The sequence below is a fragment of the Trematomus bernacchii genome, unplaced genomic scaffold (genome assembly GCF_902827165.1).
Source record: "Trematomus bernacchii unplaced genomic scaffold, fTreBer1.1, whole genome shotgun sequence".
In the NCBI taxonomy this organism is placed as follows: domain Eukaryota; kingdom Metazoa; phylum Chordata; class Actinopteri; order Perciformes; family Nototheniidae; genus Trematomus; species Trematomus bernacchii.
The window spans coordinates 7,792,541-7,820,111 of record NW_022987567.1 but is presented as its reverse complement, the minus strand read 5'-3'; the positions used below and the strand labels follow the sequence as shown (position 1 = coordinate 7,820,111).

General features: G+C 41.1%; 2 protein-coding genes and 1 pseudogene across 2 annotated transcripts in view; 1 reads left to right on the top strand and 2 right to left on the bottom strand.

The window, feature by feature from the left end:
* Positions 1–725: 725 nt before the first annotated feature.
* LOC117478795 (tripartite motif-containing protein 16-like) lies at positions 726–2,457 on the bottom strand. The gene has a single exon (XM_034125700.1). It carries the CDS (start codon positions 2,455–2,457, stop codon positions 802–804), a length of 1,656 nt encoding a protein of 551 aa, XP_033981591.1. The 3' UTR covers positions 726–801.
* Positions 2,458–4,771: 2,314 nt separating this feature from the next.
* Positions 4,772–25,251, bottom strand: LOC117478796 (annotated as a pseudogene).
* Positions 25,252–26,249: 998 nt separating this feature from the next.
* dennd1a (DENN/MADD domain containing 1A) overlaps positions 26,250–27,571 on the top strand; it is a 28,775-nt gene continuing 27,453 nt past the window's right edge. Inside the window, 1 exon segment of the mRNA XM_034126003.1 lies at positions 26,250–26,373. Within this exon segment, the coding sequence (XP_033981894.1) occupies positions 26,357–26,373 (17 nt within the window). The 5' untranslated portion in view covers positions 26,250–26,356.

Here is a 27,571-nt window from a genome sequence, read left to right as displayed (position 1 = left end):
GGCACGCTGATAACAATTTTTTTTTTAATGGCACTTCATATCAAAAAGGTTGCCGACCCCTGCCCTAAATCAAATAATTAGCATCAAGCACATGGTCCACATCAAGGGTGCATGCATGTGACATTTCAGAAGGACGTCCTGAAGCAGACTGCTGACGTCTGTGTGATTTCCTTTAAGAGAAACTGATAAATTATTCATTAACAAGTCCTTATGCATTTAACAATCCACCTTTAACCCTTCTGGCAAATAACTTGTTTCAGAAAAATAATTTAAATATATATTTATAATTTAAAAAAGCAAAAGACAGAGATTTTCACTTTTGTCCTTTTAGTTCTTTTATTAACAAGAAAAACCCAAACATTACAAAATATACAGACATGTGGCACTCGACCTGTTGGCTGTTCTTTTATATATATTCATGAAAAGAAACTGGTCCTACACCCCCCACCATTAAACCATCAAACCCCCTCGTCATTAACCATTTGCAAATCCACCTTTTACTTCCTTTGCCCTCCTGACGTGTAAATCATGAACACACGTCTCTGTTAAACACATACAAGACTACAAATACAATTGAACAGAGTAAAAGGCAATCAGAGTATAAGACTATATGTTTTAAATGATTACATGATCATTTAACACGACACAGAACAACTCATGAGAAGATGTTAAAGCACATCCCATAATGTTTGATTGACAGCTGATCTCTGTGCAGTGAAGACATGAGCAATCAGCTCTCAGCAACAATGATGGACACACGGTGAGTTTAAGAAGTAGAAGAGTTCCTCAAATGACTTCAGGCTATTTCAGTTTACAAAACTCAGCTGTGGTTCCATGATAATAAACCCGAACTCCAGCATGTAGCGGCTGAGTGAATGTGGTCTGCACTCTGTGGAGGAGAGTCATGGTTTCAGAGATGATGCTGTAGAAGGACAGAACACCTGCTCTGTGATCCAGGTACACTCCTACTCTGGAGGACAGAGGACCTGAGACGGGAGTGCTGATACTGTTGTAAAGAAATGTATAACTGTTTTGGAAACAATCTAAGGACCAAGATTTGTCATTGAATCCAAATTGACATTCATTCCCTGCTCTGCTGATATTCTTGTATGCGACTGCTACAAAAACTCTTCCCCCTCTCCGCTCCACCTCCCAGTAACAACGTCCAGTCAGACTCTCTCTACTCAGGACCTGAGAACATCCAATGAATCTGTCTGGGTGACGAGGATAAGACTGTGGTTTTTTCATGTGTGTTGCTTTTCTGCTCCCCTCAGATGATAACAGCCGTGTGTGTGCTGTGTTTGGATCCAGAGTGACTTCCTGTGAATATTGTAAGAACCCAGCTCTGGTGGTGGGCTCTGCTGCTGACAGTAAAACATCCACTTCAGTCGGTGAGACGTTTGTCCATTCCTCTCTCAGGACGTCCTGTAGTTTGTCTCTGACTGCTGACAGGGCCGCCGTCACGTCCTCAAAGTAGCTCAGAGGACGGATGTTGATGCTGGATGAGTGTGTAGGTTCACTGAGGGCTGACAGTGAGGGGTAGCTGTGCAGAAACTGGTTGTGATCCTCTGTGTGAGACAGCAGCTTCAGCTCAGCGTCTCTCCTCTTCAGCTCAGAGATCTCCTGCTCCAGCTTCTCCTGAAGCTCTTTGACTCGACTCACTTCTCTCTTCTGCTGGGATCTGACCTGCTGCTTCACATCAGAGCTTCTTTTCTCCATGAGACGGATCAGCTCAGTGAACATCTTCTCACTGTCCTCCACTGCTTTATCAGCAGAGCCATTGACGGCCTCCACCTCCTGCTGAAGCAGCTTCACCTCCTTCTCTCTGTCCTGGATTCTCTGCTGGATGTTTAGTCGACTCCCCTCCAGCTCTCTCTGCCTCTCAGTCCTCTCTGCTGCAGCTGACACTGTGTCGTGGCCTTTGTGTTCGTCCACAGAGCAGAGAGAACAGATACACTGCTGATCAGTGCGGCAGAACAGCTTCATCACCTCGTCGTGACGAGAGCAGATGTTCTCCTGGAGCTTCTTGGAGGGCTCCACCAGCTTGTGTTTCTTTAATTGAGCTACGTCATAATGAGGCTGGAGGTGTTTCTCACAGTAAGATACAAGACACACGAGACAGGACTTACAGGCTCTCAGTTTCCTCCCAGTGCAGACATCACAGGCCACATCTTCAGCTCCAGCATAGCAGTGATCTGTAGGAGCAGCTTGGAGTCCAGTCTTCTTCAGCTCCTCCACTAAAGCTGCTAACATGGTGTTTTTCAGCAGGACATGCCTCGGTGTGAAGCTCTGCCTACAATGAGGGCAGCTGTGGATTAGCTCTCCATCCCAGAAGCCTTTAATACACTTCATGCAGTAGCTGTGTCCACAGGGAATAGTCACCGGATCCTTCAGTAGATCCAGACAGATCGCACAAGAGAAGGTTTCCCGGTCCAGCTGAACTCCTTTCTGCGCCATTTCACCTCTCAGTAGCAGCGAGTGTCTGAGTTTCACTTCCTGAGAGCTGAAACTATGTGAGCTGTGATCTGAACAGCATGTGTGTGTGCTGTGAATGTGGCCTATCAGCTCTTGTACTTTACCCACATGTTGGTTACACCCCTCCTCCTCAGTGTGGATCTGAAGGGGAGGAGCCAGGAAGTACAGAGTGGAGCTGGCTGTGTCTGAGAGCAGGAAGGAGAGAGAGGGCTTATCAAACTCTGAGTCACTCCAGGAGGACGAGCAGACACTCTGACCTGTTTCCTCATTTACAAACGGAGCCTCGCTCACAACCTGCTCTACATTTGAAAACAGTCTTCAGCTGTAAAATATGTGTTTTAAATTCAGGCTTTTGAAGCACACAGCTCCACACTCATGGTGGCAGTGGTGTAAGAAGTACTCAGATATTCTACTAAAGCAAAAGTAGAAATACTACGGGGTAAAAAGACTCTGTTACAAGTAAAAGTACAAAAGCATTGGTATCAAAATATACTTAAAGTACCAAAAGTAAAAGTACTCCTTATGCATTATGGCCCTTTTCAGAATCGTATATATATATTGAGTTACTGGGTTACTATAATGATTATTGATGTGTTTTATCACAGTTAGTAAATGTAGAGATCATTTGAATAACTTGATGTCCTGCTGCTGGATATCTTATCCTATAAATATCTGTCAAAGTGTATTTAATCATTGATTTATATTTTGAATGATCTACTAATCTATTGTTACATCCCAAATAAAGTGTAGGGGAAATGGAGACAGTAGCACACAACAACCAATAACAGTCAGGGTGAAGTTTATTTATTTACACCAAAGAAAATGCCAACAAATGTTCTTTAAGTGAGGAGACAAAGAAGATTGTGCCAAATTAAATAAATTAATATTACAGAACTCAAACAAAGAGCCCTCACTATCTGTTCTGTGAGGCCCCAGTTACACGGGAACGCAAACGAAAATGAACCGAATTCGATATCAAAAAAGTCTTCCGTCCACACGAGACCGCTCGACCCGCTGGAGACGCTGTAGTACATATGCCGGGCCTGTAAGTGGCGCTGTACTTCCGCCACAAAATACACCAAAAGCAGCGAATAAGACCCCCCGAGCATGGTTGCCATGGTTGCCTTTCTGTTTATTCTCCGCGGTGGATTTAGCAACATGTAGTTCATGTAGTTCTCCATGTCCACTTGTTGCTGATGGTTGTGGTAGAGGAGCTGTAGGTTTTGCACTAACATCTGTAGCATGGTCAGTAGCGTCTGGAGCACGAAAGCAACCCTGTGATCCGCCATTGTTGTTGTTGTTGTTGGCGAAACACATCAGCAATGACGTGGGTGACGCGGGGGTGAGCAGGAGAGGTGGGGAGAGGCGGGGCTATGGCGTCATCGTTATCAGGAAATGATCGTATGGGGCGTACACACGGAGCCGTTTGGCCCCCCAGAGCGTTGCGTCCACAGATCTACCCACCTTGGGAGCCGTTATCACAGGGCTATCGGATTCGGGCTCCGTGTGGGCGTTTCCGTGTCGGCCTCGTGTGGACGAACCGTCTCTATACGATAGAGAACTGTAGAGGATTCCACTGATATCGTCTCCGTGTGGACGGGGTCTATCAGAGTTTACCTACGTGAGGAGAGGTAGAGGGTACCCCAAACTTACCCAAATCCTCCACTTCCCACCACACACACATTTAACAATACTAAAAACAAGAAGACAGAATAATGACCAAATCTTTCAGAGACCACAAAGAGGCTCTGGAGTCAGCAGCAGGTCTGAGAGAGCGAAGGCTTCCTGGATCGCCTCCTTTAATGACCGGCCCTGGCTACCTTCTTATATGGAAATAAAACACTAATAGAAAAATAGAATGTCTTTGATAATTCACTTTAACTAAGTTCTAAATGTGTCCTCTGTTAAGATGTTGAATTAACACCAGAATTGAATAAATGAATACATTATTTCTGATAGCAGTATGTGAAATTATATCTGTAGCTATATTATAAACTCTACTTGTATCTTATCAGTTAATTAGTTACACAAATACATTTAACTCTTCCCTGGTTCTGGCAGAAACAGTTCTTTCTGAAATGTTTTGAGACATTTGGATGTATCCCTTTTAGTATGATAATTAGCCTGTTAGCATTATCCAGACAGCATTGTGTGACTTGTTGAACTGGTTTACCTGCATGTGTGGGTGTAGGCATTCCTTTTAGTGTGATAATAGGCTAAGCCAGACAGAATGAACACTTGTTCAACCTGCCTATCTATTCCTTCAGGTAATCTATTACAATATAATAAGCATATGTATTATTGATACATATTTATTAATGACTTTTTCCATTTCAGAATGCCAGCAGCAAAGAGAGGTCCTGGATTCAGTGTGCAGGATGTGATCCAAAAAGGAGAAAGTGATTTGAGATGGAATCAGAGGACACTGCTATGAGTGAAGAAGAGGCAGATGAAGATGCCTGTGGACAAAGAAAAGCAACAACAATCCATCCCTCACATACTTATGTATATATAATAACTTGCTTTATATTTGGTTTTTGTTATTGTTCATTTGTAAATTCAACATGTATATTTTCTACTTTCTTGTTTATTTCTAGTCTTTTTTCATTTGTATTGTATGCCATGTCTTTTATGCTGCTGCAACACAACAATGTCCCAAATTGAGATCAATAAAGTTCTATCTTATCTCTTATCTGAACCCAATGGCCGCCCAGTCAGTGATTATGTGGACATCGAGCCCCAACCAAATAAACACACCAAGCCCCGTGACAGGTATCGCTGGCTGAACAAAGATTTGATCAGTCCCAATACTGATTTTTTCTTTTGAGTAATAAATCAGAATTCTTACTTAAATCTCAGATCTATGAAAACAAATCCTGAAGGTTTTCATGAAAATAAATAAAATATATTTGAACAAGACCAGGCCCAGAGAAGTGATATAATAAGGAAGCAGTCACACTGGGCTAATACACACTGCATGTAAACGACAAATGTGAAGACAAATCACAAATGTGACTCAGTAATGGCTAATACACAGTTACCGATGGCTCATTTGACCCCTACAGAATGTACTTAAATTGACAATATAAAATAGATTACAACGACAGATGATCAATACTCAAAGTCCCCGTCTGTATGGAATGCACCCTCGAAGAAATCTGATCAGAGTGAGACAGCTCTTCATCCTGAGCTGCAGAAAAGTCTCCTTTGCTTTCAGAAAAGTCCACTTTGAACGAGTGCTGCACCACTACTGGGCTCTTCACATCCTCCATGACAGGAGAGGAGAGGGGGTGAAGCTGCCATGGTGCTCCTGTGCACATGAGACAGTCCTCAGATTGAGAAGAAGGAGGGGGGGGGCTCAGGTGCTGGAGGTCCAAACGTGCATCTGTTTGGCGATCTGCAGCACGAAGACGATGTCCGGCCGCTGGTCTGGCTCCGGGTTGATGCACATGCTGACCAGCTCCCTCAGCTGTAGGAAAGAAGGGCTTCATTAGCTTAAAGGAGACGGATATTCTGTAGTTTCTTGGTCAACAAATCCCACGAAAAGACACAACAACAATGTGGTAATCGGTCCTTTAGGTTCATTCATTTCCTACAGCCAAGTAACATTTGATCAAGGAGGAAAAATTGCATTTGTTGTCTGTATTAATGATTCCCCATCTACCTTCTCAGAGTGATGGTCCGGAGGGAGGGGGGGGGTAATCACACTTCTCGATCTTCTGGCAGAGGGAGAGCAGGTTCATCTTGTCCCCATAAAACGGACTCTGCAGCGCTGCCATCTGCAGAAACAAGTGGAAGACAGGCTGGATGAGAGACATTCCTGGTGAAGACTTTAAACCAACACGATGAAGAAGAGGTGATAGATCAGTCGCTGCTGACAGAGCGCAGACGTCCACTCTTTGGGGGATTGAAAAGGAGCTTGAAGACTGCAAGCTGCCCTGCATGTATTGTGACTTTCCTGGGACTGATGCTAGGCCCACTACATTTCATTATACCTGAAGAGCTCCCTTTCCATCATCGTCTAAAGCAGGCCATACAGATGGAGCATCTTATTTCAGACTCCAGCTTACTGCTTCCTGCCTACTACCTGCCAGTTACCTACCTAAGACCTGCCAAAGACCAGTATCTGGGAATGTTAAGCCCTCCCACTATTTTCCAAGAGGGCGTTGCCAGATTTTCAATTTCAGGATTTAACCAGGAGATGGCTTCCTTCACAGAAACAGTTTTGTTTAGAAGAGCATTTGAACACATCAATATTTTAGATCAAATAAAGTATATCTAATCTTGTAATTCAATAATATATAGTCTTTATATATTAAATAACTTCACACTTGGTAAAAAAATCCTGAGTGAGGCTTTCATAAATTGCATTTAGCTGACGCTTTTATCCAAAGCGACTTACTATTTAATAAATGATAAATGATTATTCATAACAAATATGAGTGATGTGTGATTATTATTCATGCTATATACTGATATAGGGCTAAGTAAGCAATCAATCCTGCAAATTAGGGATGCTCCGATCGATCGGTCACCGATCGAGATCTGCCGATACTCACTCTCTACCGATCGATCGGTGCTCTCTAAACATGCCGATCGCGAGGGCCGATCGCATCACGTAAAATACATGACACTTTTCTCTGTGCGCGGCAAAACAAGCTCGCCAAAATGGCTTCACCGGTCTGGCATTATTTTAAGGTGTCCGAAAAAGACAGTAAAATAGCGGTATGCAACGTGTGTGTGAAGCAGAAATCCTGCAGCTCCACCCGCTGTGACGGAGCGGTGAGCGGAGCGAAACACACAAGAGTTAGACCTAACACACTTAGCTATTTTATCTACCTCTGGAACAAGCTAAACTAGTTATAAATATGTTTATTCTTCACTGTCGGCCTCACACATTACTGGATCAGCGAGCTGCATGAGACGATACTGACGGGCTGTCAGGAGAGGGAGAGCGGGGGAGATAGAGGGGGAGAGAGAGAGGGAGAGAGAGAGGGAGAGAGAGGAAAAGAGAGCGCTTGCTCATTTCTCCCGTGTTATTATCCAAAGTGAATGTAAACTTGAATAATATACATAATTTGAATGTAATAATTAAGTTGATTGTTGTTTGTGGAAGCTCCAGTGAATGAGCCCCATTAACTGAGTTTTAAACATCACTTTAAATGGAAGATTTAAAGTGATGTTTAAATCTTCCATTTAGGCCCCGCCCACTCGATCGGATCGGCGATCGGTATCGGCAGATACTGATTCTGGCGATCGGCGATCGGCCCCAAAATTGGCGATCGGAGCATCCCTACTGCAAATTAACCCTTAGTTGTTCAATATATTTATTCAGACAATGTGAGTAGAAATACAGAAATTCTGCTCCCACCTAAGGCCAACGTTGCAATATTACAACATTTCCCTAAAAACTTACCAAAACGTAAACATTTTTAAAACTCTTTCATTTCTGCTCCAGAGGCCAGGGGTTAAATTGGGATTTGATATGTGGGGGGGCTCTGTTAGAAGGTGCGACGGGGGGGGGGGGAGAGAGTTAGACGCTCGTGAATTGTCAACGGGGGGGAAGGAACACACGTTCACTAAGCCGAAAAAACTATATCCGGTCACAGTGATCTGCTATTTTAAAGTAAATTCAACACATATCGACCCTAAATATAGCATATATTAAGAACGAGAAAGTGTTAACATCGTTTTTTGTAAACATATGACAAATGTGCGAGGGTGATGACATCAGAGCATCGTCCTATGGGCTTAGCCCCGGACAGGTACAACAGGTATTCACTCAGAGGGGGGTAGGTACTAAATGCCACCCATTTACATGTAGGCAAACAGTCAAAAATCAACATACAGTAGGGGGGTGGGGGATGGTGAACGGTATGTGGGACACTGAAAAGTCTATGTTAAAAAGCCTCAGTCACCTTAATTCATGTAATTCTTCTGCTTATTCAACGTGGTGGGGGCCGAGGGAACCGGGCAGAGTTTTTCGCCGGTCAACGTGTGTGAAAGTTTAAATCTTCCTTATTGAGCTTTAAAACAAATGAATAACGACTATATATAATAATAAAATAAACACCGGCTGTTGTTATGCCTGCTGTAACGTTAAATTACTCCGTTCTCCGCTTAAGTAATTATGCCGTTACAAGCTTCATAGTTGTATTTATCATCTAAATTTGCCGAAACAAGTTTAATATTCTGAAAACCAAGACTTTGTTTATTTGAGAAGAGAAATATAAATATGTTAGTGGCTGACCCAGCCCCATGGTCTGTCACAGTAGTGCGGGAAAGAGAAGTGCACTGTTTTGCCTGGCTGGACCTGTAATTTACAGGAAAGGAGTGCACGCTACTAAAGAGACACGCTACCATGGAAACCAAACAATGGTGTTGCTGTATTGAAGTCCGAGTGGAAACAGTCATATTTGGAGCGTTATGTTAGAATGAAACAGCCAGGTTGTGACTCACAAAAAAAAGTGTTACTTCACTAAGGCCCCGGCTCCACGGGAACGCATACGGCAAAACGCATAGGAGTAACGCAAACGCAATCGCCAAAAAGCTTCCGCCCACACGCAATATACACCGGATTGTGTCAAGCTACACGAGACAGCTCCGTTTACATCCAACCGCTGGAAAAGCTGCAGTACATATGCCGAGCCTGTACGTGGAGCTGTAACTTCCTCCACAAAAGCAGCAACTTCCTCCACAAAAGCAGCGAAGAAGAATGGTTGTCATGGCTGCACTTCTGTTTATTCTCCGCGGTGGGGGCCGAGGGAACCGGGCAGAGTTTTTCGCCGGTCAACGTGTGTTAAAGTTTAAATCTTCCGGACAAAATTATAAAAGTGCCGGTCAAAGGTCTTCTATGTTATTTATTGAGCTTTAAAACAAATGAATAACGACGATATAATGATATATAATAATAAAATACACGGAGGCTGTCTCTTTTTCCTCTCTTCTGACAGCGTCAGTGTCTGTCTCATGCAGCAGCTGATCCAGTAATGATGACTCGACAGTAAAAATAAACATATTTATAACTAGTTTAGGTAGTTTGAGAGGTAATTAAAATAGCTAAGGGTGATGTTCTGACTTGAAGTGTGTGTCAGGACGGAGACACGCAGCTCCTCCCGCTGCATCACAGCGGGAGGAGCTGCGTGTCTCCGTCCTGTCAGATTAGACTTCACTCGCGTTTATGTCCATATCGAGATAAAGATAAATAATCTGAATTCAGTGTGCAGTGTACTTTGCGGGGGTGAGCAGCAGAGGTGGGGAGAGGCGGGGCTATTGCGTCGTCATTATCAGAAACGGATGACCGTATAGGCTACCACACGGCCCCGTTGGACCCCCCAGAGCGCTCCGTTCCCAGATCTATCCACCTTTGGACCCGTTGTCGTTTGCAGGGTCCGTTTCTACCGTTCCGTTACGGCGTCGTCTAGCTTAAAGGGCTATACGCAAGAGAAATATGCGGATTCAACCCGTTTTCGTTCCCGTGGAGCCTAGGCCTAACTGTAAGCTTGTCACTCAGAGTAACCTACAGTTAACTTAACTGTTGGAAAAGAAAGGTCAGGGGGGGGAGAGAGCTGTGGCTGATGGGCCATTAGGTGTGTAAACACACAGCTGAGAGCTGCCGTTTCATTCTGACTGTTTAAAAAACGGTAACAACGGACTATTTTTCTTAGCGGATGCATGTCAATTTAAATCAATACATACAACTATTTTTTAAATCAATAAAAACATTTTCTAAATCCATAAAAGCATTTCAATTAATATTGGGAGTCATGTCGTTACTTTGTTGAGAATGTGGCCATGTAATAAGCGGGATAATTTGCAGCGACTTGGTCATTATGGGGAAAAATAACACCCAGGGATCAAGATCCCTCCGGTACGCGTCGGGATCTTGATCTGCCTGACAAGGCTCCATTAAAATATAAATATTTTTAGTGAATTACTGAGTTTAGGCACGTTAATAACATTTTAATGAAGTTGAATACAGTATATTCATATTTGTCAGTGATTTCATGTCAATTCGGCGAACATAAACATAAATGATCGTGGTGAAGATGATGATTAAATTAGGATTAAAAATTGTGAGCCGGCTGCATTTCCTCTCGTTTGTTTTTTTCGACTAAACAACATTATTTTGTTAAATAACAACATGGTGATGTTTTGTAAGTGATTACATGTCTTATTTAGCACAGACTATGATCCTATCCGTGACATATGGATCTTAACAAAGATCCGCTATACATTAGTACCAGACATACTGTACATCCAGTTTACTGTATCGAAGTTGATTTCACATGAGCTCCAGTGTGGAACCCCACTGCACCCCCTGGTGGATCAATGATCCATTGCAGCTGGCTTCACAATAATTAAATGTATTTATCACGGGGGCGGTATCAAGTCAGACTGGGGGCCGGCTCTTCATCACGAACCGATCACGGGCCGATCACGGACCAATCACGGACCAATCACGACCCTCGCGTTTCAAACTGTCTGAAATAAGATGCTCCATCTGTACGTACTATATGTGAATATTTATTAACCTCAGCTGTAGTGTAAAAGGGTTAGGGTTCAAAGTGCTTGAATATCACGTTGGAAAAGGTGTAAAAATCTTTAAAAAAACAAGTAACAGTGTATGTGAGCTTACCTCATACAGAAGACATCCCAGAGACCAGATATCAGACTTAAAATTGTATCCGTTCTCGTGGATCCTCTCCGGCGACATGTAGTAAGGAGTCCCCACTGGGAGAAAGAGAGTTAAGATGTTCAGAAAATCAATTGATCATTGCTGTAAGACGATCACATAAAACCAGGGCCGCCTTAATGCACGGGCTGACCTGGGCTGAAGCCCAGGGGCCTACGGAGATCGGGGGCCTATCATGAGCCAATAAAAAAAAAAAAATTATTATTATTTCGGGTGTTTTATTTTAAATAAACAAAGTCTTGGCTTTCAGAATATGAAACTTGTATTTTCAAAATCACACGATAAATACATTTTTGAAGCTTGTAAAGGGAAGAAGACTGCTCTCCCTGGCCACTCTGCTGTTCCACAGCGCCGCTCCCCCTCCCTCCGCTGAAATTATGAATGTAAGGCGTATAGTAATCATAGATAACACGGCAGGGCCCGTTACAGTTTGTTTTCATCTGATTTCAAATAAACAAAGTCTTGGCTTTCAGAATATTAAACTTGTTTCGGCAAATTCAGATGATAAATACAACTCTGAAGCTTGTGACGGCATAATTACAAGCGGAGAACGGAGTAACTTGACGTCACAGCAGGCATAACAACAGCCGGTGTTTCTTGTGAGTGTTTTCCCCGGGAAACAAACACAATACACACAAACGCGAAAATACAAAAAACACACACACGTATACACACACACACACACACTCGCGAGCTTCCCCCAGACCAGTAATCCAAACTAAAATATCTTCCCTCCATACTATTTTGATCATTTGCTCCGCTAATCAATCAGATCGACGGATTCCAGAGATTTAATGTGTTGTGCATCGTTTTACATAACTAGGTTTGTGTTAATCCACCGGAGATAATGATCCTTCTCATCTACTGATACCTGGCATTGAGGCCATATGTTGCTGTTCATGGTGCTGAATTAGTGGTGTGTGTGTGTGTGTGTGTGTGTGTGTGTGTGTGTGTGTGTGTGTGTGTGTGTGTGTGTGTGTGTGTGTGTGTGTGTGTGTGTGCGATCACAGAGCCTGCCGAGGCTATAAATAACTTTGATTTGTTGTTTAAATAGGGGGCCTACAAAACCCATTTTAAGTAAAGCCCCAGGGCCTGATGGCAGGTTAAGGCGGGCTTGCATAAAACATACAGATTTAATGCTGTTTTTTAAATGTATTCTGTATCGAATCCATGTATATGAATATGTATGTATGCATGTTCTGTATTCACATGCATGTTCTGTCTGTTCCTTACCTAAGGAGTGTGCCGCCGTGGTTTTGGAGCTGAAGAAGCGTCCTAATCCCAGGTCACCCAGCTTCACCTCACCTGTGGCTGTGATGAACACGTTGGCTGGCTTTATATCTGACACACACACACACACACACACACACACACACACACACACACACACACACACACACACACACACACACACACACACACCACACACACACACACACACACACTCACACACACACACACACACACACACACACAGAAATGTTATGGCAAAGCGGATAAAATCATTGCAGGCTGTAGAGAAATGTACACTGGGTCAGGTTCATATACCTTCCGTTTTTAAATATCGACTGTACAATAAGATTAAAAGAATACAAGATTTTCTTGCTGCTGATACCAATATGTAATTGTTGATGATCCATAGTGAGGTTTTTCGGCTTGTACATTTATAACAGTAAATATAAGTCTGACCCCTCAGTGTCTAAGGCTCTCCACCAGGTGGCAGCGTAACAAAGGAGATAAATGCAAGTACGATTAAAAAACCACAAATAGTGGAGTTGGTTTCTTCTGCTGTCGGAAACATAGTAAAGTGTGTCTGTGGCTGTGAGGGAGTGCGGCCGTCTTTCAACCAGAAGTGTTAAAGGTCTCCTATTATACTGTTTTTCATCAATATATCACAGGTCTCAGATATATACAGAACATGTCTCTGATTGGCTGAAACACCAAACAGATCATTGCAGCATCCCATAATCCCCTCTGTTTCAGCCCTGTTTCCAAAGTGCTGATTCTCTGTCTGTTACTTTAGATGAAAATAAGGAGCCCCTCCCCACGCCCCTCTGAGAGATATTTGGTTAAAAAGAACTCAATGGTGCTCTAGGAGGAGATTCAGGTGATAAGGTGGGGGGGGGGGGGGGGGTTACCTTGGTTGGTGATTGGCTAATGGTTACACAAGCCAAAACATCGTTATGACATCATGAAGTGGCCAAAATCTGATCAGCTCATTTTCAGACAGGTTTTTATATAAATGGATCAGGACAAAAAGAGAGAGAATCTTTGTTCCTGAGACTTTCAGAGTCTCTTTCCACAGAGGGGACACGTGTTGATGTAGAAGAGACATGAAGAAGAGGGGACACATGTTGATGTAGAAGAGACATGAAGAAGAGGGGACACATGTTGATGTAGAAGAGACTGAGAAGAGGGGACACGTGTTGTAGAAGAGACATGAAGAGAGGGGACACATGTTGATGTAGAAGAGACATGAAGAAGAGGGGACACATGTTGATGTAGAAGAGACATGAAGAAGAGGGGACACATGTTGATGTAGAAGAGACATGAAGAAGAGGGGACACATGTTGATGTAGAAGAGACATGAAGAAGAGGGGACACATGTTGATGTAGAAGAGACATGAAGAAGAGGGGACACATGTTGATGTAGAAGAGACATGAAGAAGAGGGGACACATGTTGATGTAGAAAAGACATGAAGAAGAGGGGACACATGTTGATGTAGAAGAGACATGAAGAAGTGGATTTTGCATAATAGGTGACCTTTAAAATGCTACCTCCTTTACGGGTTGGAAGACTCATTCCTGCACCACTCTTTTATGAAATGTGACGAGGGTGAGTAAATGGGTCAGTAGCTGCTTACCACGGTGCATTACTCTGCGTGAGTGCATGTGCTCCAGGGCGCTGCAGAGCTGCACAAAATACTTCCAGATAGTTCTCTCTGGGATGAGGCGCCTCTTCTTCTTGAAGTACTTTAAAGATAAAAAGGAAGCAATGTTAGTCCATAGAAAGTGACAATGCTCGATTCAAGATTCAAGGCTTTTATTGTCATGTGTGCATAGCTACAGTTCTCTTATTTACAGATGGAGCATCTTATTTCAGACTCCAGCTTACTGCTTCCTGCCTACTACCTGCCAGTTACCTGCCTAAGACCTGCCAAAGACCAGTATCTGGGAATGTTAAGCCCTCCCACTATTTTCCAAGAGGGCGTTGCCAGATTTTCTATTTCAGGATTTAACCAGGAGATGGCGCTTCCTTCACAAAAACAGGAAGACAACTTTTCATGGACTTTCAGTTTTGTTTAGAAGAGCATTTGAACACATCAATATTTTAGATCACATAAAGTATATCTAATCTTGTAATTCAATAATATATAGTCTTTATATATTAAATAACTATGGCCAAACTAAGACTTAGTTTTTCACAAGAGAAAATGCAGATATTATATAAAAAACTAAAGTTAAAATCTTGTTTTTAATGCCCCAAGAGCAATAAAAACACTTGGTAAAAAAATACAAGCTGTAAAAATACTTATATATATTTAATACTAATAACATAATGATTAATTTCAGATGATAATACTTTTCAGTGTCTGTCTCATGCAGCAGCTGACCCGGCCGACAGTAAAATAAACATTTATAACTAGTTTAGGTTGTTTGAGAGGTAATTAAAATAGCTAAGGGTGATGATCTGACTTGAAGTGTGTGTTTTTGCTCCTAATTAAATGTGTACAAGATGTGAAGTCAACAGGTATAGGAAAATATTCCTAAAACGTCCAAATAGTCACAGCAGGGATTTGCCACTGTGCCACTACAGTTGATCTGTGTGTCTACAAAGAAAGCTTTTCATTTGCTAGATGCTGATGTAGCTATTTGGATTACTTTTGAAGATGCAGTTGGGAATATTTCCTCAACCCTGCTTTGTTATTTTCAGAAAAGTGAAACTTAAATAGGCCTATAAAATGATAGAATTTAAAAGAGTCTTGAAAAAGCATGGTGATGGCAATAAATGCATTAATGAATCCCCAAAATCTACAGAATACATTTAATTTAAGGGGAGCAGTTACTGAGAAGTATATAATGAGAACTGCTACCAATGGTGGCCTATTTAGTTTATTAAGAAATACATATTTTAGCTTATTTCAGACTCCAGCTTACATACATTTCCCGCCTAAGGATAATATTCCCACAGTGCAGCATAATGTACAGTATCACACTGTATTACAAATTCAAAGTAAATGACTGTGGGTAATACAGCAATTTACTGCCTAGATTACAGATTTTGTTTACAGTGTATGTTGCATGTTTTAAATGTATTGTATTTACTTGTTTAAAATGAAATGTGTTTTAGATTGACTTTTAAAATCTAACTAACTACAGATGAAAAATAGCCTCTTGGCTAACTCTAAGAAGAAAGGGTAGACATATCTGTACTTAGTGCCAAGTAGCTAAGCAGGTATTCACTCAGAGGGGGGTAGGTACTAAATGCCACCCATTTACATGTAGGCAAACAAAGTCAAAAATCAACATACAGTAGGGGGGTGGGGGATGGTGAACGGTATGGTCAATGTTTGTAAACACAATCCCCAGGATGTGTCATTATCAAACCAAAATAGAAAATGCAGATATTACACTCAGACATCTGAAAAGTCCTTATAAAATGATAGAATTTAAAAGAGTCTTGAAAAAGCATGGTGATGGCAATAAATGCATTAATGAATCCCCAAAATCTACAGAATACATTTAATTTAAGGGGAGCAGTTACTGAGAAGTATATAATGAGAACTGCTACCAATGGTGGCCTATTTAGTTTATTAAGAAATACATATTTTTAGCTTTTTTTGATCTGCAGTAGGAAATGGAGCGGACCTGCAGAGAGTAGCGACAGAGAAGGGCTGGTCCAACCTGATCTGTAAAGTGATCTAACTAAGTTCTATTCATATTCTTGACGGGAAGTGCAGTGTAAATGGGGGGCCTATATGCATTTGAAAAGCAATATAAATCACACAGTTAGTATACAATAGGCTTTAAAAGCACCATCGATAACCATTGCCCTTCTCCTATTCAAACCAAAAGAGAAAATGCAGATATTACACTCTGAAAAGAAAGGGTAGACATATCTGTACTCTTAGTGCCAAGTAGCTAAGCTATTCATTCGCAGAAACGTCAGTTTAAAAGCTGTTTTATTGTGAAAAACCCGGAAGTTCTCATAAAATCTCAATGCCAAGCTTTTATTCTGAAAATCCTTCATATCCGGTGCAGGTACCGTTGATCGTAAAGTGTTTTCACATACGTGGGTAGCTATGACGTCAGAAGGAGTTACCGTAAATGAGAGCTGCCGTAAAAGTGTTTCTAGGATTTCTAAACGAACTATTACAGCTGTTATAAAGCATTAAATAAAAAGTCATGAAAGAGATAAGGAGGAGAAAAGGTTTAAGGAAGTAAGCAAGGAATACAGAATGTCGAAATCCTCTGTTTCACGCGATGTCGAACATTGAAGACAGAGGACGGCGGTCCCCCAATCTACACAGCGGGAGATCGGAGGAGACATCACGATCTTTCCCACATTAGTGCAATTCACCTATACTTAACCCCAAATAAAAGAACCCAATAAAAACAGTTGTTAAATAATAGTGAAGTCACGTTGTAATAATAACTCATCTCTCGGTTTGAGTGTTCTTTTTCTGCTTTTCTGACTATTTCTCATTGTGGGGAAAAATAACACCCAGGTTCCTGATCGTTTTAATGAAGTTGAATACAGAATATTCATATTTGTCAGTGATTTCATGTCAATTCGGCGAACATAAACATAAATGATCGTGGTGAAGATGATGATTAAATTAGGACCAGACCCTAGGGGTTTTTAAATACACTCTAAAAACACACTTCTTCTCTCTGGCTTTCTAGTTAGAGCGGAGCACGACTCCTGACTTTTCCTTGTGTTTTTATTTTAATTTTGTTTTTTATATATATCTGTTTTAACTTATTGTCGTTTATTGTGATTGTAGTAATGTGTTTTTATTACATGTACAGCACTTTGGCTCGACCAAAAATCGCTTTTAAATGTGCTATATAAATAAAACCTGATTTGATTTGATTTGATAGGATTAAAAATCGGGAGAACCGGCTGCATTTCCTCTCGTTCGTTTTTTTCGACTAAACAACATTATTTTGTTAAATAACAACATGGTGATGTTTTGTAAATGATTACATGTCTTATTTAGCACAGACTATGATCCTATCCGTGACATATGGATCTTAACAAAGATCCGCTATACATTAGTACCAGACATACTGTACATCCAGCTTACTGTATCGAAGTTGATTTCACATGAGCTCCAGTGTGGAACCCCACTGCACCCCCTGGTGGATCAATGATCCATTGCAGCTGGCTTCACAATAATTAAATTTATTTATCACAGGGGCGGTATCAAATCAGACTGGGGGCCGGCTCTTCATCACGAACCGATCACGGACCGTGCACGAGCCAATCACGACCCTCGCGTTTCAAACTGTCTGAAATAAGATGCTCCATCTGTACTTCTCACATATTTTGAGTAGAATCATGAAAATGAATCTTGATAAAAGACTCAACTTTTGATGCTGCGTGTAAAATGAGTTGAGTTAGGGTCACTTTTCTTGTTTGATCTGAGGTGAGTCTGTGATCTGACCTTTATCATCTGGGACAGATCTCCAGCATCCGCCAGCTCCAGAACGATGTTGAGCTCGTTGTCTTCAATGAAAGAGTCCAGGTATTTGATCACATTGGGGTGATTCAGCTGCTGCAGTGGGCAAACAGGAGACACACATGTTTTCATGCTAACACAGCATGCAGCAGCTCCCACAAGAAGAAGTAGAGCTGAACTCAAAGTGATGCTCATACACTAGTTATCCTATGTTTTCCTTAATGCTGGAAACCTGTTATGGTGCTCTCACTGACCCCCTGAACACAATGATCGATCAACTTTACCTTCAATAGATCTATCTCCTTGATGCAGTCCTGACTGGCCTTGGCATCCATCATCGCAAAGATCTGCAGTGACAAAGATTCAATAAATGTATATTTACTTTTTCTAACACTGTAAAAAGTCCCGCTAGGTATGAATCTTGGGTCTAGTCTCCAATAGAGTGCCACTGTGACGCGTCCTAAAACCCGGAAGTAAACTCCTTCCGGTTCCTTCGACAAAAAAGCAATGCAATCTCTCCAGAGGATTTTGGGAAATAGCTGGAAATAAGGTCTGTGGTTGAGACACATTGAAGTGACGGATCACGTTTTGTTCATCCGGATAATATCCACATGTCTACCCTACTTTTATAATTTTTGAATCATAAATCTAGTCGCCAGAAGCAAAATGCTAACGTTATGCTATAAACGAACTACAACAGGGTCGCTGCTTCAACGTCACGCCAACTTAAGATCCATATTCAAACATACAGATTCTAAACAGTACGAGTTGAAGCGTTTGTTTGAACAGTTTGCAGGAGGCAGGTACTTGCTTTCAAGCAGAACAGGGCAAACAAACTTAGCGGGAGTGTTTACATGTTCGGCGTAATGACGTACAACGACCTCGACAACTTCTGTAGTCCTATTCAGCCACTTGTTAACAACCATCGTTTTTCAGACACGTCAACTCTTCAGAAATCACCACTGCTGATGGATTTAATGTCGTAGAACAAAACGTGATCCGTCTCTTAAATGTGTTTCAACCACAGACTTTATTTCCAGATATTTTCCAAAATCCTATGGAGAGATCCCATTGGCTCTGAGACGAGGGAACAGGAAGTGGTAAAATGCTGACTCACTTCCGGGTTTTAGGACGCGTCACTGTGGCACTCTATTAAACACTAGCATTGGTCAGACTTTAATCTGAATTATACTCAAAGAAACAAAAAAGCTTAAGCAGACTCTTACTCTTTCAAACCTTATCTTAACTAATCATTTAAAAATAATAATTAAGTTCTCATCTTGATTGAGCCTCATCCCCTAAATCAAATAATTAGCATCAAGCATATTGTCCACATCAAGGGTGTTAAAAAAGAGCAAAATAGAAACACTACCATTTACAGGAATCCTGCAAGTTTGGTCATTAACAAAACGTTACAGAGACATGTTTTGAGAGACAGTTTCTTCGGTGTTACTGATCTGACATATTCAGTGTGCTATCAATCATGACAAGTGCATGCATGTGAGATTTCAGAAGGATGTCCTGAAGCAGATACACTGCTGACGTCTGTGTGATTTCCTTTAAGATAAACTGATAAATAATGATTCATAAACAAGTCCTTATGCATTTGCCAATCCACCTTTTACCCTTCTGGCATGTCCATTGTCTAGGTTTCACACATATAAGACAGAAATACAATTTGACAAAGTAAAAGGCAATCAGAGCATAAGACATAATATATGATTATATGATAACACGACAGTCGGTACCTGGACTTTCTTGAGTGCGACCAGCTGTCCCTCCAGCAGGTACGTGGCTTTGTAAACTTCACTGAACTGCCCCCGACCGATCTTCTTCTCAATCCGGAAGTTCGCCAGCGTGCAGCAGTACGTAGATCTGGGCCCATTGTTCTGCACGAGAAAACAGCATGTTACAAGGTTTGACAAAAGGCCTTAAATGTCGAAGACTATCTGCCCAAGTGTGGCGGTTTAATAGGTAAGGTACGTTTATTTATATAGCGCTTTTTCAGACACAGAGGATATTCAAAGTGCTTTACATCAACACTTAATAAGAAGACAACAGAAAGGAACACAATAATAGAACATAATGGAATAACAGATTCATAAAAACCATGCATAAATGAGATACAGAATAGTTTAAAAACAACATTGTAAATACAGTAGGTGCAAAAACAAGTTAAAATACTTCTGGGTAAGCAACTGAAAAAAGTAATGTTTTTAGCCTCGACTTAAAAGAAGACTTCAGGTTTTCTGGAAGTTTGTTCCATTTTTGGGGTGCATAAAAAAAAGAATTACCACCAAACACTGCATTAGTTTATTTTGTTTTGACCCCTGGCCCATGTTTAAAGGTAGGGTAGGTAAGAATGGAGAAACCAGCTCGAGTGCGCTAGAATTTGAAAATACACAACCGGAAAAAATCTGCCTCTTGTTAAGGAATAATTCTTCTAGATATCTAACCTTTTGCTCTGTGACGTTTTATGATCTACTCTGACGTCTGTTATCTCCTTTAAGGAATGGCATTGGTGCATATGTGTTGTTGTTACCAGTTTGTGACCGGTCAACTTGTCTGGCACGAATGGTAATTGTTGTGAGAACGCTGAGGCACTTCTTTATCGGTGTTTGTGGACTCTAAGGTGTGAAATCTTTGAGGCCATAAGTGTCGGACGCAAGTGATTCAGTGTTCCCAGCTGTTTAGTCTACTTCTTCAGAGATGTTGATTACTCTCTGTGAACCAGTTAAAAGGTCTAACATAGAGAGAGGCTCTTTAGAATTGACGTGGCAACTCTCCCGTGAACTCAGACCCTCTGACTCGTGATTTGTGATGTGAATCCTCCGGCCGATACTCTGAATAAACCCATCAGTGTTTGACATCAAAAGCTCCAACTCACACCGTGTCTCCTTCCTGAGTCGGTGACTCCCACTGCATTGCTACACAGAAGTTTCCCCCACACCTCTTCCTTCAGACTTCCTTACAGAGCCCCTCCTCCAACACACACGAACGCACACATGACCAATGAGGGCACGAGATAAGTTTGTGCACAGATGGAAGGCTGACAGGCAGGTAGGCCATCCAATTACTTTAGCCGGGCCGGCTCAGATGATTGCTCGTGCTTTTTACAGTACCACGGCTTCCACAGATGAAATATTTGTATATATTTATTGTCAAAGCATTTAATATATTCATTGCTATCGGGATGGTAAGAGCATTCCATGGAATATAACAAAAAGTATTTCTGAAGTGAATTACCTACCCCACCTTTAAGTAGCCCTGGACAAGATACTAAACCAGGGGTGTCCAAACGCGGCCAAATGCGGCCTGAGGACCATTTTGAATCGGCCCTCATCAAATTCAAAAAGTATAATGGAATACGGCCCACAAATGAAACTTGTGCTTGTCTTGTATTGTACTTCTTAAATATAAATGTAAACATATATTACACAGTAGTATTCATGTGTTAATGAGACCACTTTTCAAATAAATCCAGTCAATTAAAGTTGGAAACATTTTCTAACATATCTTAGTTGATAAGAAAAAAGCCCAATGACTTATTTCCATAACAAGCTTGAAATAAACCCTTCCTATTTCTCATTATTATAATCAATCTGAGGCTTCTGTTTTAAGGGCTGAGCTGCAAACACTCACAAGTATCATGTACCTACATCTGATTGATTTTGCCAACGTATAACTGAACTTATGAGGCAGTATACCTCTAGTGAGTGGCCCAGCCCTTCGTATATTTTTCTGTATGTAGGCCCTCTGTGAAAAAAGTTTGGACACCCCTGTACTAAACCCTCAATGGCTCCCAGTGGCATGGCCAGCGGTGTGTGTTAGTGTGTGTGGATGTCTTTCACGTGAGTGGGTGATCCTGTCTGATAATATTCTGGTTTAATTCCTACCTGGTCCTCCTGATTGGGTCTTTTGTAGAAGTTGTTGTGGTTGTCTAACGTTTGCTGGTTATTGTTCTGTGTCTCCATGGTAGCATCACACCCACCTACTCCTGCAATGAGACAGAAGCAAGTTTCCAATCTTAAATAATACGTTCATTTACACAGGACTTATTACACAGCGTAAAAATGACATTTACTGTGAAGAAGAGTTTGTGGATCACTGAAAGAGTGTGTTGGTAGGAAGCTACAATAATATTTCCTCTTAGCTTTTCACATGACCAGCTGAGTCATCTGTACGTGACTAAGTGCGTCATTTGTCGAATAAAGACAAACTAAAGAGTTATATTTGGAAATGGTTGTGTTGCAATTCAAACATCCTCATAAACATATGTGATCCCTTTGAGCTGCATTATATGAAAATAGGACTAATTGTAATTATTTTTGACTGATATTATACTGTCAATATGATTACCAATATAGGAGGGATTGATCGTTTTCCATCATTATTCTCAGTACCATTAAAAATATATATAAAATGATCATGATGTGATTTTTTAGGAGAGTCTTAACAAAGCAAAGATGTTTATAAGGTCTTGTAGGCTAAGACTTCTCTGCAGAAGCTCAATCCTTAATTCAGAGTAATATTTTCACATATTTTGCCTGTAACAAATCCAAAATCCATTTAGCTCCGATGAATATTATTAAGCATTCTGTTAAAAGCCTGGGTGCGTTTTTGGAGACTGTCCTTTTTTTAACTGATCATTTGTTGTACTTAAGGCATGCTGTGTGACATTATGTTGTTATTATTGTTTGTTTAGTTTGTGCTCTAGATAGATAGATAGGTAGGTAGGTAGGTAGGTAGGTAGGCTGGTAGGTAGGTAGGAAGGTAGGTAGGTAGGAAGGTAGGTAGGTAGGTAGGTAGGTAGGTAGGTAGGTAGGTAGGTAGGAAGGTAGGTAGGTAGGTAGGTAGGTAGGTAGGACGGTAGGTAGGTCGGTCGGTCGGTCGGTCGGTAGGTAGGTAGGTAAATAGAGAGAGAGAGAGAGAGAGAGAGAGAGAGAGAGAGAGAGAGAGAGAGAGAGAGAGAGAGAGAGAGAGAGAGAGATGGAGAGAGAGAGATGGATAGATAGAATTAAGACACAAGAAATAAACAATCCAAAATATTTCTGAAATGGAAATAAAATAAAACTACTGCAAGTCTGAAGTATTTATAACTTCTATTAGCCATAAATAGCAACTTAAACGTTAAAGAGATGTCATGTTGTAACTAGCTCCCTGTCATCATAAATCATTACCAACGCTCTAATCTCTGTTGAGTCAGCTTTAAGTATTTAGATGTGTGTACATGTACTAACTTGCGCTAACCTCAGCTCTGCTAACCATTAAAATGTGAACAATGTGTCGTGTCATGACTTCGGTTACACCACAGGGGCAGAGCTGTGTTACATGCATACAGTATGTCAGACTGCTGCTAATGAGGACTGTTGTTGGCATTCAAAGCTAAGAAACATCTTAATGGAGACCGCCCCACATTTTCAATCCCTGTTCTATTACTGAGCCTGGCCCTGACACAATGTCCCAGCCAAAACACTGGGCTTGTGTTTCACTTCCTCGATCAAAGTTTTAAAACCAGCCAGAGGAAGAGAGAGAGAGAGAGAGAGAGAGAGAGAGAGAGAGAGAGAGAGAGAGAGAGAGAGAGAGAGAGACAGAGAGAGAGAGATCAACATGCAGAATCATGAAGAAACCAATACGTGGATGCTGGGGTGGAAGGATGGCTTTATCAACGAAACATCTCTGTATATTACCATATGTGCTGCATGGAGTTCAATAAAAAGTCATCAAAACTGCGTTGTTTTTTCTACTGATCCAACAATAAAACGATTTAACTTTTCTGTGCACATTATTTATGATCACGTGTGGTGGAAGGATGGTTTTATCAATGAAACATCTCTGTTTTGCTGCTTTACGGAGTTCGATCAGTGGAGCATTGTTACAGATACACAATCAAATAAGTTCCAAAAAGACATCTTTGTGCATTATTTATGATCCCATGTGGTTGTGAACATGGTAGTAGACCTCTACAGACATATCAAATGTACATCGATCAAATGGATAGTGAAACCAGTCAGACGTATCATGCTAAAAAACATTTATCCCACATTTTACAGCCACAAAATGGCCGAGAATGTAGCTGTAAAGAATAACAATGGGGCAGAATTTGTTATTCAGTGAGGATGTGTAAAGACACAGCTTCCTGCTTGGTGGATGCACACAGCCCTCCAGTCTCAGCTGACACGTGAGTAATTTTAGCCAGTTATTTGACCTTGGATGCCCAGGCATTTAAACACCGCCCACCCCCACCCTTCAGCCAGTGTTTACCTCTGCTGATACTATTTCATGCATTGTTCATTTATTTAAACCTGCACATCAAATAAGATCATTTATAGTCCTTCCCTGGAGTCATATTGTGATAATTTGCTATCCAGATATCATGATATGTCGTAATCTGATTACTCTGTATTAGTTAAAATAGTCAGAGTTTGTTTGGAAATCTTTATTTAATTTAGGAATTTTATTCAACCATTCCCTCAACTTACTATTTTGCATTACAGTTCTTAATTAAATAGGAAAATGGTTTTCAATGTGGCTTTTTCATATACAGTAGACTCTTTATTTATTTAAAACCACTAGAAAACATGCATGATAAACATCTTGCGAAATCAAAAATGATATAACCAAGTGTTACTCAATAAGCCAGCACTATCTGCCTTGCACTGGAAATGTTGTTTTACATTGCATTTCATCACTTTTTAGAAGCCATATTCACTGCCTTATCACTAACTCTACTAAATAAAAGGGTCCAAGTTGCATTGCCATAAGTTACAGTTTAGTTTAATGGAAAACGACATATGTTCAATGCCATTATTAGACAAATAACCTGCAAAAGTTAGCAATGGTTTCCTGTTATTGAAGAAAGAGTACAGAGGAAATAAATATCTCAATAGCTCGAAACACCAGCTAACGTTACAAGGACAGCCAAGTGAAGCTATACTTACAGTCTCACTATTAGGCTATTTTGTTGTAAAGTAAGCAGGAGTAATGTCTAGGGAAGCGGGTACATATCATTTCTATATATTCTCAGAGCTGTAGGCTAACATGCTAGCTACAGTACATGTGCTTATAGCTTTCTGAAGAGTAAACTGTTCCAAGACTGTTAACAGAGTTAGCTTAGCATAAAGTGTGCAGGCTGAGCACAGTGTAATAAATAACAGTAAGTCTTACCTGAATAGGAGGCATGCTGAGTTGAAAAAAGTTTCTAAAAGTCACTTTATTGGTCCGTGTTGTTGTGCAGAGACATAATCACAGACATAATCACAGACAGGCAGATTCACAGACAGATTCACAGACAGACCTCTCCACTGTCTGTGTGTCTGGGGTTAGTGCCCGCTGAGAGGAGGGATAACTGACAGAAAGCTGGTGGTGATGAGGTTGTGAGTGTTTGTTGAAAAGTAGGTCAAACGTCACACAGCTCCATCTCCGCCTCTCGTGTGGGATGGTGTCATAGTTTGATGATATGTGATACCGCTGTTATTACGCAAGTGACACTCCGAAAAAACCCTCCAGGAAATTGAGTGTGACTTTGTGCCATTTGTCCTCAATGTAGGCTCCTATTTACTGTAGCTATGCAGAGGTGGGAAGTAACTAAGTACATTTACTCAAGAACTGGAATTACAATTTTGAGTACTTTACTTGAGTATTTCCATTTATACTACTGCGTACTTCTACTCCACTACAGTTCAGAGGTAAATGGTGTACTTTGACTCCACTACATGTATTTAATACCTTTAGTTACTTCACAGATCTGGATGAATGATGTGAAATATAATCAAGTGTTAAATCAGACTTTAGTTCCACCTGGAGTAAATTCACAAGCTACCCTGCAGTATACAAAGTCATTCAAACTAGCTGCACCTTTACCAGCTTTGATAACACTTTAATGATCAATCATTATAAAACATATCATATATATTATTCTGAAATGGACCAATCTGCACAATGACTACTTTTACTGTCGCTACTTTAACTATATTTTGATGATAATACTTTTCTACTTTTACTTGAGTAACATTTTGAATGCAGGACTTTTACTGTAACAGATTAATTTTAACAGTATTGCTACTATTACTTAAGTAACAACTTTGAAGTACTTCTTCCACCACTGTATACTGTATATATATATATATATATATATATATATATATATATATATATATATATATATATATATATATATATATATATATATATATATATGTATATGTATATATCTAAGTACTTCTTCCACCACTGTATATATTTATATATACGAACATATGACATATATCTTATCACGGGACCAAACAGTTGTCTAAGGTATTGTGGAAGCTGTAGTTTTTAGCACCATCGAGCTCCATATCATAGAATCACAAGAATCCGCAAAGAAACTACACGTCCCAGAGTGCACTGCGAGACAGAGCGTGATCTACGCGGACCATGGCGTTGCACAGCTCTGTGTTTGTGTGACAGGTTAGCATCTGAAGAACACCTCCGGACACACGCGGCGCAGGAATTAGGATGGGGTCCAGAATCAAGTAAGAGTGTTTCTGCTTTAATGAGACTGTTAGCCTCATGCTAGCTGTTAGCTTGCTTCCAGAGAGTCATTGGGGAAGATACAGGACAGTGCGAGGCCCTGACTTGTTGCGACACAGCAGGCTAAAAACACTGGTGCTACACTCCAATTACTGGAGCAAAAAAACAATGGCAGGTCTGCTATAATTCAGAGGATGATGAGGGGCAGTGAGAGGCTCTGTGGACATACATGTGTAGCACTGAGAACTAGACTGTACATACATATATATATATAAAGGGTAGAACCTATGTGTAGAACATACAGCTAGGTCTTCCTAACCGGTGTTATAGCAATTTCATGGTATTAAAGCTGTAATAAAGTGTAATCAAATGCTGCTGTTGTAATCTTTTCCCGGTGGTATCCTGGAAGTGTTAATGTGTGTGATAACGGATGCTTATCTTAGGAAGGGGTTTTATGACTCTACACGAAAGAGAGGGGAGAAAGGAAACAATCTGTCCTATTTGTTCTTAGCGTGTTGTTTTTGTTTATTGTGTTTCTGAGGGGAAATGGTGTTTTGTGTGACCTCTGAGACGACACCGCATACTAGTTTCAGGAGTAGCGGTAAAGTTTAAAGATGAAATGCTGCTTATCTCCAGCTCAAGATCTCTCATGTCAACATTACAGGGCACCGACCAGTCTGCCGTTAATCTTTTGTAAACAACGTGCTAGTCGGTTTATTTTCTGTGTGTATGAGGAATGGGTTCATGATGTTTTATTACTGTAAGAAAACGATTTTCAAAAATGTGATGTCACAATATAACGGTTTAGAGAGGAGAACGCGCGTGAGTCAGTTTCCGTTATCTGTGTCACGTGGGTTTCTCTGCTGCCCTTCCTCTTCAGGAGACGAGGGGCCACTCCTGAGAGTAGGGGCCAGTCCTGATGCAGTCCATAAGACTAGGGGCCAGTCCTGAGAGTAGGGGCCAGTACTGATGCAGTCCATAAGACTAGGGGCCAGTCCTGAGACTAGGGGCCGGTCCTGATGCAGTCCATAAGACTAGGGGCCAGTCCTGATGCAGTCCATAAGGCTAGGCGCTGGTCCTGAGACAAGGGGCCAGTCCTGATGCAGTCCTAAGACTAGGGACCTGTCCTAATGCAGTCCATAAGACTAGGGGCCTGTCCTGATGCAGTCCTAAGGCTAGGTGCTGGTCCTGAGACAAGGG

Excerpts from the sequence above, each read along its gene's own strand:
- LOC117478795 (XM_034125700.1), bottom strand. The coding sequence starts at position 2,457 with ATGGCGCAGAAAGGAGTTCAGCTGGACCGGGAAACCTTCTCTTGTGCG.